The sequence below is a fragment of the Meles meles genome, chromosome 1, assembly GCF_922984935.1.
Source record: "Meles meles chromosome 1, mMelMel3.1 paternal haplotype, whole genome shotgun sequence".
Taxonomy (NCBI): Eukaryota; Metazoa; Chordata; class Mammalia; order Carnivora; family Mustelidae; genus Meles; species Meles meles.
Genome location: NC_060066.1, coordinates 91,757,048 through 91,774,383, shown reverse-complemented (window position 1 = coordinate 91,774,383; position 17,336 = coordinate 91,757,048). Strand labels below are relative to the sequence as shown.

At 41.0% G+C, this 17,336-nt stretch overlaps 1 protein-coding gene across 1 annotated transcript in view; it reads left to right on the top strand.

Moving 5' to 3' along the window:
* The window catches only part of CLVS1 (clavesin 1), a 198,848-nt gene that overhangs the window by 95,221 nt on the left and 86,291 nt on the right, over nt 1–17,336 (top strand). Inside the window, exon 3 of the mRNA XM_045998613.1 lies at nt 5,709–5,883. Coding sequence (XP_045854569.1) covers nt 5,709–5,883 — 175 coding nt within the window. The remainder of the gene's footprint in view (nt 1–5,708; nt 5,884–17,336) is intronic.

Below are 17,336 nucleotides of genomic sequence, written 5' to 3'. Positions count from 1 at the left end.
GGGTGGATGTCAAGCCCTGGAGTAAAGCCCTTTTGCCACTTTACCAAAATAGGGTTCTTCCCATGTCCAGAGACCAAAATGCATCAGGGGAGATACAGATGGAGGACATATTCCTCTCCACCTTGTCTTGGACATCTTTGTCAGATAATAGGCAAAGCATGGTCGGTAAGTATGAGAACCATGCCATGATTATTTTAATAATTAACTTTGAAAGAAGTCTCAAAGGGATGAAGAGATAAAGAAGCATGCTCAGATGCAATGTTTCTGGACCTGTGAACAAAACGTAGATATTTGGTAGTAAACTATTTGCAAAAGCATTTTGTAGCTTAAGGAGGTCTTTTAAAAATTCCCAAGAAAAAACCCTGTAAACTCTTGATGATATTGAGTGTGGAGTTAAGAGGTTTTGAGATAGAGCTAGCTTAAAAGATTTAACTGCTGGGGCACCTGGGTGGCTCGGTGGGTTAAAGCTTCCGCCTTCGGCTCGGATCATGATCTCAGGGTCCTGGGATCGAGCCCCATATCGGGCTCTCTGCTCAGTGGGAGCCTGCTTCCCCGCCCCCCTCTGCCTGCCTCTCTGTCTACTTGTGATCTCTATCTGTCAAATAAATAAAATCTTTAAAAAAAAAGACTTAACTGCTAATATTAAGAGACTTCTGCTGCAGCAGAAAAATTAGAATAAGGATAAGCACTGTGATTTCAGAGTGATTAAGAGGCTTCTCACTGCTCCTTTTAAGAAACAGTCTCACTGGCAACCCCATCGTATCTCTACACGGTTATCTGATCACATATCACATCTTTTTTCTTATAGGAGTCTAGGATCTAGGTTCTAGAATCGTCACTAAAAACTTAAAGCACAAAGTAGTCACTTCTTGAACCTTAAATATATTCTCATTGGTAAAAGGCTTACTATTTTCCACTGTTTTGCATCTCATTTGTGTTATGCTGTTGCTAAATTTTAAAGCCTTAGGTGACAATATTGGGTTCTCCGATCATAAAAACAATAGAACCTAAAAATGAGCCACTATTTATAACCTCTAAGTGCTCATAGTATAATAACAAAAACGCTTAGATAAACCACGAATAAGTCCTAATGAATATAAATGTATTATTCTTTGTGGGGGAACCTGAAGTTTTCTACTAACTGTTTACTAATACAATTCTTTACATTTCATTGGCAGTTTGTCATTCCTATAGTGCTTTCATATATATTATCACACTTGTGCTTTTAATTGTCAATCAAAAACTGATGCAGTCCATAACTGACTATATAAATATGCTGTGCAAATTGTAGAAAAAGGGTCAAAAACTCTAAATATCCATTTTTCATTTGTTCCTTTTGATACAAGTGATAAAATACTCTGATGGAATTGTGATCATAGACAATACAGAAAATAATTTTGTTCTATGAGTTATTAAACAATACCTGGTGGTGGGTATTATGGAGGGCACGTATTGCATGGAACACTGGGTGTGGTGCATAAACAATGAATTTTGGAACACTGAAAAGAAATTAAAAAATAAAATGAGAAAAATGTTAAAATCTAAGTTAGTAGAATGAACAAATTCTGGAAATGTCTTCTTCTGCTCTCATCTCTACAATTTACTTAAAGTAGCTGAATTGTTCATGACCATTTTGGTTCGCTTAGAAACCTTGAGAGAAGATTCACGGAAACTTCCCATTACAGATAACAAACTATAGTAAGCACTTAAAAAAAAAAATCATTCCATTTAGAGCAATTTTAGATTTACAAAATTATTTTGAAGAGAACAGAGAGGGTTTCTCTATACCCTGCATCCAATTTCCCCTATTTTTAACATCTTATATTAGTATAGTATATTTATTACAACTAATAAACCAATATTGATACATTTTAATTTACTAAGTCCATAATTTATTCAGATTTCCTTAGTTTCTATTTCTAAACAGTTTCCTTAGTTTCCTTAGATATCTTTCTTCTATCCCAGGATCCCACAAGATACCACATTACACTTAATCTCCATGTCTTCTTAAGCTCTTCTTGGTTGTGACAGTTTCTGAGACTTCCCTTGCTTTTTAATGACCTTGACAATTTTGAGGCATGTTGGTCAGGCATTTTATATAATGTTCTTCAGCTGAAATTTGTCTAATGTTTTCCTCTTGATTAATCTGGGGTTATGTTTTAGAAGGAAGATCACAGAGGTAAAGTGCCATTTTCATTACCATATCAAGGGACAATTCTATCAACACAAGTTATCTCTGTTGATGTTGGTGCCCAAATCACCTACCCAAAGTAGTGTTTGTCAGGTTTCTTCAGGGTAAACTTACTTTTTCCACTTTCCATCCTGTACTCTTTGGAAGGAAGTCACTATGCTCAACCTACACTTAAGGAGTGGGGATTTATGCTCTAAGCTCCTTGAGGGCAGAGTATGTGCATAAAGTGTTTGATCTGAGAGGTATTTTTAAAATTATAAAAACCTGGGAGGATTTCACAAGTCAAAACTGTTGTAAGGAGGAATGAAGAAAAAGTTTAGGAAATCCATGTAAGGAAACCAAGAAGTAAGGAATTCAAGATAATGATCATAACTAAGGTCTGAGATCAGGTTGCTCTCCTCAACAAGGGTTAAATCTGATGACTTGAAACACATTCCATTCAACTTTTTTCCTGCTCATCCAGTTCATCTGGAAAAGTGAAGCATCGGAACATTTGGAAAATACAATGAAGTCCAGAATCCTTTCACTTTTCTCTTGAGACCATCCCATGAGTATAATACTTCATTAACTGATGCCTATCCTGCAGTAAGGTTCTAGTGTTGAAAATGCATAAAATTTTCTCATTTCCAGACAGAGTTCTGTATCTTTTCTTGGGAATGGATACAAGTAGATAAGTGATGAGAAGAGGTGTTAGCTCTAATCTGTGCTACTGCTCTTGAGTTGGTTAACTACCCCCTGATATTAGAGAGCTACTGCTATGTAACAAATCATCCCCAAACTCAGTGGTTTAAAAAAGTAATCATTTATTATTGCTTATGCATCTGAGTTCAGCTGGGTAGCTCTGCTTCTCATGATCTGCTCTTTGGCTGGGGAGTCACTGATTGTGTTCCTCAACCTTCTCTTTGGTCCAGCACACTAGCTGTAGCATGTTCTTAACCATGGCAAGGTCCAAAGGCAAAAGAATAAGTAGTAACGTTCTCAATCTATCATAGCCTACTTCTTGAAACACTTGCTCTCTTTTTTTTAACCCAATACTATCTCAATCCTCTTACTTTTATTTCTTTGATTCTTCTTCCTTTGACTCAATTCTATAAATAAGCTCTACCTAGGGTTTAGCTTTTTAGTCCTGATTGTCTCCATGTGGGTGATCTTCCCAACTAAGCTTATCTATGGTCAGATTTCTAATTCCCTAATGGCCATTCCAGTTTACGACTAGGCATTTCCATATTTTCATTATCTTTTGTTCCCTGCTCTACTTAATGTTTCTTCCCAAAACAAAGCCGTATGTCAGAAAAAGACTTTGGTCTTTATTTGATGTTTGATGTGGATGCAAAAACAGAAACAAGGTCCTAATGAAAACCTATCCTACATTAACAGGAATTTGATATCTCTTAAAGTTAAAATAGAATACATCTGAAACAGTTAAAACAGTAATAATGAGAAGAATATTAAAAACCATTTCCTAGGGGCGCCTGGGTGGCTCAGTGGGTTAAAGCCTCTGCCTTTCGCTCAGGTCATGATCCCAGAGTCCTGGGATCGAGCCCCGCATCGGGCTCTCTGCTTGGTGGGGAGCCTGCTTCCTCCTCTCTCTCTCTCTGCCTGCCTCTCTCCCTACTTGTGATCTCTATCTGTCAAATAAATAAATAAAATCTTAAAAAACAAAACCATTTCCTATGAGAAATGGTTAAAGTTACTATTTCTTTTAATCAAGAAATTATCTAAGGCATCAGGATCGCTATGTTTACATGGTTGAAGCTATGCGACAAGGGAAGACCTGAGGTTTGTCTTTTGTAGCAGAACTATACCCAACAGGTAGATCTGAGCAGCGGGTGGGGATTTTAGCTTGATATAAAGAAAAAAATGTACTAAACAGAACTGTACAGAAGCAGAATCAGCTGTGTATCTTTATTTTTCAATTATTGTCTCTCATCTTTCCTGAAATATCTTATTCCCCCCTTCTCCCAAATATCCATCAAAATCCTATCCATCCATTAAGATTTATCCCAAGCTTTCTTTCATCCCTCCATAAACTCCTCCCTGATTGCTCAAATTTTTTTATTGATCCCTTTCAACTCATATTGCTAATTTCCTAGCCCGCCCCAACTAAATCAAGGGCTCTCTGAAAATAGAAAGAGAACATACTATTTTATAACCTTAAATATAAAACACAATGCTGAGCTTATAATAGACATTCAGTAAATTCTTATTGATTTATTGTTCAATCACAAGCTTCCTGATTTTAATCTGGAATCATTGGAGTTGGTTAGAATTTGAACCAGGCTGAAATGCCCAAGAAACTGATTATTTCTTTTTTTTATTGTTTTTTTTATTTTTTTGGATTTTAAATTTATTTATTTGACAGAGAGATAGAGAACACAAGCAGGCAGTCTATCAGGCAGAGGGAGAGGGAGAAGCAGGCTCCCGCACTGAGCAGGGAGCCCAATGCAGGGCTCAATCCAGGACCCGGGATCATGATCTGAGCTGAAGGCAGTTGCTTAACTAACTGAACAACCCAGGCCTCCCTGAACCTGATCATTTCACATGTACTTCACAGAAGAGATGCCTTCTGATTTTTAACAGTAAACCCGAAGGAAGTAATGAATTTGCCATTATTTGCCATCCAATCTTATATTTTTCTACTTACCAAAAAAGCCACTGAATTTAGAGATCCTCTAAGATTTTAGATTTATAGCTCAGCTAATTTGTTGGGAAAATTAGCAGAATAAAAATGCCATCATTTCTTCATATTAAAAATTATTTAACACAAAGATCATCCGATGAATGGGAATATATGACATAAGGAACACATACAGCACTGAAGAGCTGTCACTCCCTTTTCTATTCAGGTCTGCCTGTTGTCATAGTTACTGATGTACTCAAAGCGATTTCCCTCCTGAATCACACTCTGCAAACCTTCAATGAAAATAAGCTCTTCTTCCTGCTTTATTTTTCTCTATCCAAGAACGTAAGCTAAAAAAAATAACATCCATTGCATGGATGTTTTTATACCTTGAACAACATTTTAAACATACAAAAGGAATAATGGGTTTAATCGAAATAAGTGCTTCTGATTGAGGTCTCACCTCATTTGTTCAGCAATGACTCACTGAGGAGCTAGGTGCTGAGGACACAGCTGTGATTATGACCCAGTCCCTACCCTCGAAGTTAACAGAGCTTCGTGAGGGAGACAGATAAGTAAGGGAAGCATTTCAGTGAAATGCAATCAGTTTTGTGCCAGAAGCAGAGTATGGAAGCCAAACAAGACACTGAGGAGGGATACCTCTTGAAGTGTGGGATGCTGAGTCTGTCGGATCAAAGGGAAACTTCCATCTGGTGAATCTTGAAGTGTAGTTCTTGTGAAGTTGGGCAAATGTATTTTCAGCCAAGTTGGGTACGGGACAGCCGTGTTGCCCTGCAGGTCAGGTTCACAGAGCAGTGGCGTGAGGCACCCATCCCTCTAAGCATGTACCACCTGCTAATATTCACACCCAGCCTCTCCTTTCTGTTTTGGCTACAGGAATTCCTTCACAGATATCCTCCGCGCCATCTTGCTGTCCCTGGAAGTCCTTATCGAAGATCCGGAGCTTCAGATAAATGGCTTCATTTTAATTATAGACTGGAGTAACTTTTCCTTCAAACAAGCCTCCAAACTGACCCCCTCCATCCTCAAACTGGCTATTGAAGGTCTGCAGGTATGTTCAACAAATGGACAGTACGAGTCTGTGGGACAATGTACTTTTTTCTTATTTCAACCAAAATGATATTTGTCCTTGGGAATAGTGAGGGAAAACTTAGATACAGTTCACCTGTGAATCTTCCACATTTTCACTTCAGCCTGAGAGTTTTTTTTTTAATTAGTCTTCATTTTCATTAACAGCTCCAAATTACTGTTACCACAGGCACAAATTACCTTCTGTAGCAATTATGAATAAAGCTCAGTGATGTTTAGCCTAATCCATCTGAGAGTTCACAAAAATTAAAACTAGAAAACATCTGCTCTATGAGCATGTCCTACAGAGGGGGTGGCATGGGGGCCTTCCCGGGTTTCTAGAAGCAGTTTTGCACTGAGGAAATGCATCCTGTGGGTCCTCACTTCCCAGAATGCATTGTGCTCGAAGTGTTTATACTAAAAGAAATCATTTCAGTGCCGGCAAAGGAAGCGGACAAAACTCTACTTTTTGTTTGTATGACCGGTTGTAAGGACTTTGGGGAATGGGAATTTGTGCGATGTGGAGGTCAGGAGGAGTCAGTCTCTGAGGTCCCTCCTGTGTTAAAAAACCAGTGATTCTATGAAAAGTAACAAACTCAGACAATCCCGCATGCTTCCTGGTGACATTATTATAGTACAAGGTATAGGCACAGTTCCAGAAGAATAAAACTCATGTCCCTTCTTAATTTTGTAGGAAGATTGACTCAATGGGGTGACCTCCCCCATAGATGGCAGTTATATGTAGAAAGCAAAATATTTGCTAATTCTCAGATCAGCAGCTCTTACTTACGCGCTTCAAAGTGCAAAAGTAGGAGACTCATTTCCATTGCGCGTCATACTCTAGTGTGATGAGTTATTGATGAGTCTGTTTCACAGAATGAACTAGGGCTTATTCATATTTGGCCTCCAACAGATAACTAACAGCATGTGGACCTGTGATAAAAGTGTTCACTGAATGGATCTTATTTTATTAAAATGGTTTCCTATTTCAAGGGTAGGTAAAATAAAGCAGGCATTTCAGAAAAGGAGGAACTTTTCCACAAATGCCCCATTATCTTGGGGGCCACATCAGGCAGTATATTGGGGGCACATTTTTGAAGTTGATTTTGCATTTCTAGATTAGACAGAATGTCGTGTCTTGCCTCAACCATACCAATCATAGACTGTCTGTCCTTTACTATCAGTCACTTTCTCTGAACTTTAGCTCCTTTTCTCCAAACTCCTTTCATCCAAGTCTCTGAACATCTGACCTCTCTCTCCTTACAGCTTTTATCAAAAGCTGTACAGTAAGCTGCAAGGTTTATTTCAGACCCGATAATTATGCTGACCATAATTCCAGGCTCTTCTGTGGTAGTACAAGCTTCATTTAATTTTATCCTCTTTTGAAAAGATAATTCATTACATGTGTAAGTAGCTGTGATTCAAGCTCTGTGTATTTATAAGATTTTTTTTCATAAATCAGGAAGGAAAATGTCTTTTATCCCACACTGTGTTCCAATTTTTCTTTCTGAAAATGTGTGGATTATATAATATGTCCCTTGCCAACTTCACCCGGCTGATGTGGGTCTTACTGAGTTAATGCAAGTGAATGTGTTTTAAAAGGTAAAGTTATACATAAGATTATGAGATACTTTTTGGGAGGAATACTAGATGACCTCTTGTGGGCAAGATGGGACTTCTCTTGTACCAGGCCCTGGGATGATTTGTACAATGTCCTATAGCTCTGGTTAAGAAATAACTTCTCCTGGAAGAAGGGGAGATGTATGAGGTCAGGGTCCGAGTGGAAAGAAGGTGCTTCCTCCCATCATCTCACAAAGCAATGGCCTGACCCCCTTTACTACTCTCCCCTTATATAACCTCCTTTGACTGTGTGAAAGTATCAGGCCAATTTGGAGTCAGCCTATCTGGGTTGGAATACAGCTTTTTCTGGGAATTCTGCCAGTGAAACCTGGGAAACCTGAGGAAGATTCACCTTCTAGGTGAAGGAAGCCAATGGTCCCAGGAGAAATGGAGCTTGGGTTTAGTTCCTCCATCAAGGATACAGGTAGGCTCCCTGGACTGTCTAGCTGTTGTCTTGGCAACTGTGAGGAATCCCTAGGGTCACTGCAGACAGGTACTTCTTTCACTTCACAGAGAGCAGTCAGATCTGGCCAGCTGCTGGCGACTTCTCACACTAGGCTATCCTCTCTCAGGCTTTGGAGATATTCATGTCCTCCCCTCTCCTCCTCCTCTCCTCCACCACTGGCTCTCCCAGTGATCTGTCTTCATTGCAGGGAATATTTCTATCCACAGACATTAAACCCCTTTGACATAGAAAGTCATAACTTGTACTAAGCAGAATTCATGCCTTCATGCTTACACTTGTTGAACAAGGAAGATCCCGTACGGTCTCCATTTGTCAGCCATGACGATTCAAGATAAATTCTACAACACTGCTGACAGGGAAAAGGCACAGACTTTTTGTGGAGAAGGGGAAAGCGATGCAAGGCCAGTGTCAGTGAGAGAAGAGAAGCCCCTGGTCTTCCTTCCGTGTGCCCTCTGAGAGGCTTGAAGAGGTTCCAGGGTCCACTAGACATGTGGGATATCGCAAGGGGGTGAGGTCCTGTGTTCCAGTGAAGAGAACTTGCTCTCTCTGCTGTTCTGACTTTTCTAGGGTAGATGTGAGACAGCAGCTTCGTCAGGGGGAATAATCAAACCACTTTTGGGCTAGGCCATCTGGTTTGGGGTTTTAGCTATTTATAGGAGCTGTCTCAGATTACCTGCTGCTCAAACCCTAGATAATTTGGGGCCCTGCGATATGACGGTCCCCACACATAGGTAATACAACACCTCCCACAGGGAGAAGGGGGTGGGAGCTCATTGCTCAGGCAGGGAGAATTTAGAACCAATTTTGGTCAATCCCACACCTTATATCACAACCTAGTTCCCAAACCCTGAGTTTTCGCCCTTTTACCTCCATTCTTAGTTCTCTGTAAAGATGGTTGTTCAGTGCAACCTTCAGTTACTAATTGTTGCATGTTGAATTCTTGAAAAGCAGAATCTGACAGAGGTTAGCAGGCTGGGGGGTTCTTAGGGGATGTTCTTGGGGTCAACTCCTGTGGAAGGGAAGCTATGGAAGAAAGTTTGCCAGCAGGAGAAGCTAAGCTGCGGTTCAGTCATTTCCAAAGAAAGCCTCAGGTGTTGTGAGGCTAAGATGACCCTTCAGATTCTTCCCTGACTGGGGCCAGGGATAGGAATTTGGTATTCCCATGTTGTTCAGTCATTGGGTACCAGCTGCCCTGGGAAATGATTGTGAATTTGGGCAAAATGAGTCTGTTCAGCCTGTAGTCCCAGAGAGCACTGTTATCTGCCATCTTTCTGCTGGCAACATCCCCAGCAACTGGAGAATAAGTCTTCAGTCCTGCATGGGGCATGATGGTATATCAGAATCTCTACCATAATAAGCAAAAGGTATTTGGAATATCGTGTCATGTAATGTCAGGGAGCTTCCTTTAGCTTGCATCTGGGTGCTTCATTGCTTTATTTCTTGGTTACATACAATCTCTAGTCATAACCAAAGTGGAAATAATACCGAGTAATATTGAGATGATGGGCACTGGGCTAGCAGACCAGTGTTAGCTTCCTACCTGGGTCCACCGGTTGTATTTCTGTCTCAGAAGTCAATTCTATGTATTCAGTTGATCCTTGATAAAGGAGGAAAGGCAAGGCAATGAAGCCGAGAGAGTCTTTTCAACAAATTGTGCTAGAACTGGACATCCATGTGCCAAAGACTAAAGATACAGACCGTATACTCTTCACAAAAATTGCCTCAAAATGGATCACAGACCTAAGTATAAAACTCAAAACTATAGAAATCTCATAAGATAACATAAGGAAAAAAAAAAACACCTATGTGACCTTGGTGATGGCAATGATTTTTTTTTAGACACACCACCAAAGGCACAATCCATGACAGAAATAATTGGTAAGCTAGACTTCATTAAAATTAAAGACTTCTGCTCTGCAAAAGACCATGTCAAGAGAATAAGAAGAAAAGTCACGGACTGGGAGAAAAATTTGCAAAGATACATCTGACAGAGGACTGTTATCCAAAATGTACAAAGAAATCCTAAAACTCAACAGTAAGAAAACAAACTATCCAATTAAAAAAAAATCAGCCAAAAACCTGAATAAACACTCACCAAGGAAGACACATAGATGACAAATAAACATATGAAAAGATGGTCCCCATCATATTCGTCAGAGAAATGCACATTAAAACAACATTGAGATACCACTATACACGTAATTAGTATGGCTAAAATCCAGAACAACAGTAGCACCAACTCCTAGCAAGTTTGTGGGGCAAGAGAAACTCTCATTCATTGCTGGTAAGAGTGCAGTTTGGGAAAAACTAAACCTACTCTTACCATCTGATCAGTAATCCCACTCCTTGGTATTTACCCAAAGGAGTAGAAAACGTATACGCACCTGAATGTTTATAGGAACTTTATTCATAATTGCCCACACTTGGAAGCAACCAAGATATCCTTCAGTAGGTGAATGGATAAATAAACTGTGATTCAAGACAATGGGCTGATACTTATTGCCACGAAGAATGGAGCTATCAAACCATGAGAAGACATGGAGGAATCTGAAATGCATGTCACAAGGTGAAAGCTGTCAATCTGGAAGGGCTGCATACTACATGATTTCAACTGTTTGACATTCTGAAGAAGGCAAAGCTATAGAGACAGTAAAAAGATCAGTGGTAACCACGAGTTGTGGGTGGGTGTGAGGAGGGATGAACAGGCTGGGCCCAAAAAGGTTATGTCATGCTATAATGAGAGACACTTGTCATTATACATTTGTCCAAATTTATAGAACATATAACACCAAGCATGAAGTGTAAGGTAAACTACGGGCTTTGGGTGATTTTTATGTGTCAATGTAGGTTCATCAGTTGTAGAAAATTCTCCATTCCCTGGAAAGGGGGCAGGCTGATAACGGGACAAGCTACATATGTGCGGGGGCAGGGGATATGTAGGAAATCTCTGTGCCTTTCCTTCAAGTTTGCTATGAACTTAAAACGGATTTTAAAAGAAAAAGAAAACCTTAAATTATATTACCCTTAACAACAATTATTAAAAAAAAAAAGGTATGTCCATAGAACTTCGGTTATGCGCTTCATAGGCTGAATTAATGCGTTGTAAAAATAATCACACAGAAGACTGCTCTCTGAGGGATCATCAGATTTTTAGATCAAAAGTTACCCTGTATCAGCCAGTCATGAAATTCTAATACTGTATGTATTATACATTCCTCCTGTTACAGCAATTCTTTGAGGAACTGTCATTGTTTAGAATGTTAAGTTGTCCCAGTTACATAAATATTCTATGAATATTAGTTCAAAGAACTTCAGTTAAAATACTAATTTTGAGACTGCCTGGGAGTCATTTCCTCTCGCTCAGCTGTTTGATCTCTTAAATGCGGTCAATCATGTCTCAAAGAGTCGTTGTATCTGTTCATTACAACTTGTTTAAATTTTAATCAAACTTAAAGTAATATTTATGCCACCATTTTAATCCAGCTCAGCATTATTCTCAGTTCTGCTGGGGAATTCTGGCAGAATGAACCACGCGCAGGAGTCCTGGGCTGGAGTTTTGTAATGTCTCCAAAATCAATTTTTGGAATCATTTCTTGTAAATTGCTGTGGCCCCGCCATTACAATCAACACCCAGCATTGATCAATGTTCAGCCAACCCCCATCCTTAAAAGGCTTATGGGGCTGGAGTGTTTTACTCCGGAAGAGCTAGAGCCTTGGGCCCCGCAGGCTATTTACAAAATATTTGATTCCCTTAAGGACCCAGGCATTTGTTAAGGGTTTAAAGCAGCTTACTTCTCACTCCCTGGAGGAGAGCCTGCCAGCATTCTTCTCTTCTTTTCTTTTTTTCTTTCCTCATTTCTGGGTTTAAGTCATTTTCCCCTGGCCAATCAGACACTTTTTCTGTTCATTCACTCTTCATTCAAAGCTTACGGTGTGACTGCTTTACTGTTACAGATGGTTTTAGGATATTTATATCATAAGTATCATAAATATTTGATTTATACGGTTACAAATAGTTGATTTACACTGACAATACCCCAGGCACTTTTCATGTACTATTTAATTTCTACCATAAACCTATGAGGTAGCACTGTTTTGACACCACGTTTTACGGACGACAAACCTAAAATCTAGAGAGATCAATGCCTTGCCTGAGGTCTTGAAGTGGCAGAACCGGGATCGAAGCGTGAGGAGTTGGACTCCGCTCTCACCTATATCAAAGCGTGATTGTACCAGCAGTGACAGCACCTGGGAGCGGTTTTGAACATTTAAAATGTTCAAACGTTTTTGATAGAGTTATCTCCCTTTCTCCACCTCCCTCCTCAAACTCCCAGCAGCTTTGAGCCAGTGTAGTGCGAAAGGAGGTCCACTGCTTTTCCAACTTTTAGCCTGAAAGTGGGAGGGGACTTGGAGCAAAGCTCAGAGGCTCAGCCAAGTGCAAATCATCTCTCCTGAGCGTCCCTTTTTGTGCGACCCTTTTTGTTATACTGCTTCCTACCTTTGTCCATTCCCTCTACCCCCTTCCCATGTCCTACTGTTTCTCCGCTTTACTAAAACGTAGGATATGTTCGCTTGCCTTTGGAGCATCCGAAGTGCCCTATTCAACTGAAAGACCAGAACGGCAAAAAGTCAGTCGAGTCAGTGAGCAACATGAGAGTTCTCAAGGGTGAATGAACGGGTAGTGTGATTAGAAATTTGGAAAGGCAGGTGGGGCAAATGCATCTCAAGATCGTAGTAGGTTCGCACCGATCAAAGAGTCAGTGAGTCAGACATGCGGATGTACTGACTCCTGATGTATCCATTCAACACAGAACGTGGGTACTCCCTCACTAAACAGGATTTACAGCAGAGAATGGAGCCCACCAGGCTTCCCGAAACCTATAGGCTGTGGCTCTTTTATGCAAAGTGTGGTCCACACACCAGCAGGATCAGCATCACCAGGAGCTGGTTAGACATGCAGAATCTCAGGCCGGCCTGCTGAATCAGAATCTGCATTCCAAGCAGTTCTCCAGGAAATCCACACGCACGTTTAAGTTGGAGAAACATTACTGCAACAGACGGTGTTACAGTATAACCTGAGCTCACCCTCAGGTGCATCAGATTCGCCTGGAGGGAACGTCACAACCCACGTCACTGGACCTCGTTCCCAGAGTTTCTGAGTCCATAGATCTGGAGCAGAACTCATGGGTTTACATTTCAAGGACATTCCCAGGTGCTGCCACTGCTGCTACAACCACATTTCGACATAGAGGGGCAGCCCCTCCAACTACCTGGGCTTCCATCCTCGTTCTGCCACTTAAAGACCTCAGGCAAGTCATTGATCTCTCTAGGTTTTAGTTTCATCATCTGTAAAATGTGGCGTCCTAGCCGTGCTAGGTAGACATGGACCAATACGTGAATGATGCCTGGGACTGAGTGTCATAGTCTGCGCTCACTGAATGATGGAGTGTTGTTGAAAGAATGAAGAGCCAGTCCTCATCCATGGGCTCCTGTGGGTCTAACATATGGATTTAAATGTGGTTGCTTTCCATTGTGCCAGTTCTGTCTGTGTAGATCCTTGAAATGAGATCTTACCAACTCACTCCCTGGCTCTGAAGAGGGGGCTCTCTCTCCTTGCTCAGCTTAGTTAATGACTTAGGTCCAGGTTGTTGTCACCTGCCCAGGCTGTGGTACTGGAGGTGCTGCTTCTTTCTATTCAGGTGGTGTGATCCTTTTAATTATCACCAGCCAGTCTGCTGCCCACACTTTTGCAGCTGGGTGATTAATGGGATCAAAATCGCCTCTTTCATTCTGCAGGACTCTTTAGCAATAACAATTACGGTATCTTTTAGTGATCCTGACAGTTGTCATGTATTCAAGAATATTAGATGGAAACAGATTGAAGGAAAAGGATATTTGTACTTCGCCAAGAAGTTTCTTAATTCATGTTTCCTAAACACTCCAGGTATGTTTGAAGAACACTCTCCCTCCAGACAAACGGCTTTTTACCTTCTCAGCCGCAAAGCTGTAATTCTGAATTTGCAATAGTGCAATACGTTATTATGGAAATATTAGAGGAATAAAATATCTCCTTTAATGCTCTACCTTGATAAGTATCAATTAAACTCAGGAAGATAATTAGGGCTAATGACACTCCGGTGATCCCGATGGCAAACAGGATAGCCTATTTAAAACAGTTCCAATTAAATAGGTGTATCTCTGGCATATTTTTGATAAATAGTTTTTCCTGGACTCTTCTGCATTATAGATCTAGCCAGTGCCCTGATTCATCCACTTAAGAAACAGTTACTAGGGGGTGCCTGGGTGGCTCAGTGGGTTAAAGCCTCTGCCTTTCGCTCAGGTCATGATCCCAGGGTCCTAGGATCGAGCCCCGCATCGGGCTCTCTGCTTGGCAGGGAGCCTGCTTCCTCCTCTCTCTCTCTCTGCCTGCCTCTCTGCCTACTTGTGATCTCTATCTGTCAAATAAATAAATAAAATCTTTAAAAAAAAAAAAGAAACAGTTACTAGGTCTTTACTTTGAGTCAGTCACTAAAGTAAACAGATGCTGTCCCTGCTTTCAAGAGGTCATGATTCAAGGGGGCCTGGGATGCTCAGTTGGTTAAGTGTCTGCCTTCTGCTCAAGTCATGATCCCAGGATCCTGGGACTGATCCCTGCATCAGGCTCCCTGCTTGGTAGGGAGACTGCTTCTCCCTCTGCCTGCTGCTCCCCCTGCTTGTGCGCTCTCTCTCTCTCTCTCTCTGTGTGTGTGTGTGTGTGTGTGAAAAAGCAAATAAAACCTTAAAAAAAAAAGAGGTCATGATTTTAAACAGAGGTAGACCCATAAACAAATGATGAAAACAATGAGCATGTGAAGAAAGGGGGATATGCTCCAGGTTAATAAAATTCCAACCCAGGCAGGAGGTGTTAGAAATGGCATCCTGGGGGTGCCTGGGTGGCTCAGTTGGTTAAGCATCTTACTCCTGTGTTAGCTCAGGTCATGATCGTGGGGTGGTGAGATCAAGCCCCATATGAGGCTCCATGCTCAGCTCAGACTCTTCTTGAGATTCTGTCTCTCCCTCTCCCTCTGTCCCTACCCCTTCTCAGGCTCTCTCTCTCTCTCAAAATAAGTAAATAAATCTAAAGAAAGAAGGAAAGAGAGAGAGAGAGAGAGGAAGGAAGGAGAAGAGGGAGGGAGGGAGGGAGGAAGGGGATCCTGAGTAAGGCATACATCAGCTGATTCTTAGCAAATGTGTGCAGAATAGCCAAGAGAAGGCAGTGGTGGAGAGTGGATTTCAGGTACAGGTGATAATATAGGCAAAGACATAGAAGCAAGACATACTCAATAAGAGAGAGAAACAGAATTAATTTTGTATTCCTGGAGTGCACAATGACCAGGCAAGGAGCTTGTGTGTCCTGAGGACACTGAGGGCCACTGAATATATTGAAGCAGAAGGGCAAACACAAGTTTATATTCACACGGGATCACTTTGGTGGGTATGAGCAGGGAAGATTCAAAGGCGGGAGAATAATTAAAAGGCAAGTGCAATAATTCAAATTAGAAATAATAAGACTCTAAATATGGGTGACAGAAGGGATTTGATAACTACCTAAGAAGTGAAATAAGGCAGTGCTTGGTGGTTGAATGCTTGGGGATGGGAAGTGGTGGAGTCAAGGTAAGAGCTTAGGTGTGCAGCTAGGGTGAGGGGTGGTTGGTGGTGTTGACCAATGAGACCATGCAGACAGGAATGGCAGGTGCGGGGAGATAGTGCCCATTATTTGAATGTTCCACAGTTGCATTTAGGATCCCATGAAATATTTGAATTTTTTTTATTATGTCTGAACTGAGGGGATAATTCTACATGGGGTCGAGAGGATTGGTGATATTTGAAATTGTAGGAAAGGAAAAAAAATCATTCAGAGAAAAGCTACAGAGTGATGAACAATAACGGAGAAAAGAACCCAGGTGATGAGCAATGTAAATGAACACGTTAGATGAAGAGGAGCCCACAATGGAGAGAAGGGAAGTTGAGATGGGGAGTTGAGAGAAGAATCACAAACTCATCTCCTGACAGAGGCTGAGGGAGTGGGGCTTCAAGGAAGGAAACCATTTCAGTGTGACAGTGGGAGTGGCATCTAAAGAGCTCTGGTTTGAGGAGGAAATAGAAAAATGCAGACAACTCTATGAGGAAATATGTCCAAGAAGCCATATCCGGTGGTGGATAGAGGGAAGTGGAGAAGAGGTAACAGGAAGATGGTAGCAGAAGAAGTATCCCATCTTACTTTTCCATTGGACAAGACTTCCAGCTGCAGAATGTATTCAGGGCCTTTCCACAGCTGTGGAAGATCAGTCTGGACAAAGGATTGACCTTTGTGAATTGTTCAGTTCCAGGTTACTATTTCTCAGTTCACCAACATAGAGATCTCTGCCTTTTGTTATTATGAAATGAAGTGTGACATGGCTATCCAGGGACTCTGTCCTGAATATATTATGTATTTGCAGGAATATGGACTACTAGGAATTTCTAGTCCTGTCGGTGTCCAAGGGGACCTTGTACTGCACAGTTAATCAGAATTCAGCAGTCTTGAAGGGCTCCCCATTAAAAGAACCTGTGTGGAAAACCTTGCCCTGTAATTCCTATTCTCTGGTGATTAAGCCATAGGTATTAAAATGATACATATTTCCAAAAAATCAATCAGAGCTCTTTGGTTTTATGGGATGGAAAAGCAACTCAAATCTGGCTCAAACAAAGCAAAAATGGAGGAAAGGGACATTTACACAACAGAAAGGTTCAGAGCTAGTCTATCTTCCAGACTGGTCCTGGAGGTGAAGTTGAAATAATGCCATCAGAGCTCAGTCTTCTTTTCTCTGTGCATCTCTCAGTTACACTTTCTCTATACCTACTTCCTTTTCAGAAAGGCTTTCTCCACTGAATGACAATGAAGACTTTGACAGTTCCAGATACAAGTGACCTCTTTTGTCTGCACTTTTGGCAGGAGTGAGGGGATGGGAGGTGCTCTGGTCAGACTAGATTATGAGTCCACTCAAAACCTTACACCTGAACTGCATAGACGAAGAATGGTGGAAGGGTGGCCCCCAAAAGATGCTGAGAAATGACAAAAATTTTTGCTTAGAAATTTAAAGTAGAAAATTAAAGAGAAGTTTTATTGCAGTTCTTTACTTACTGTCCAATGTAGCAACAAGGAGTTAGGAAATTGAATTTGTTTCTATTTGGCAACTAATTCCATGGGTAATTCCATTTTCCTTGGGAAAATGGCTTAACATCTGTACATGTAAGGTTCTTTATCGGCAAAAACCAACGGGACTGGGCTAGAGTGGTGGTTCACAAAGTTTATCACACACCGAAATCAC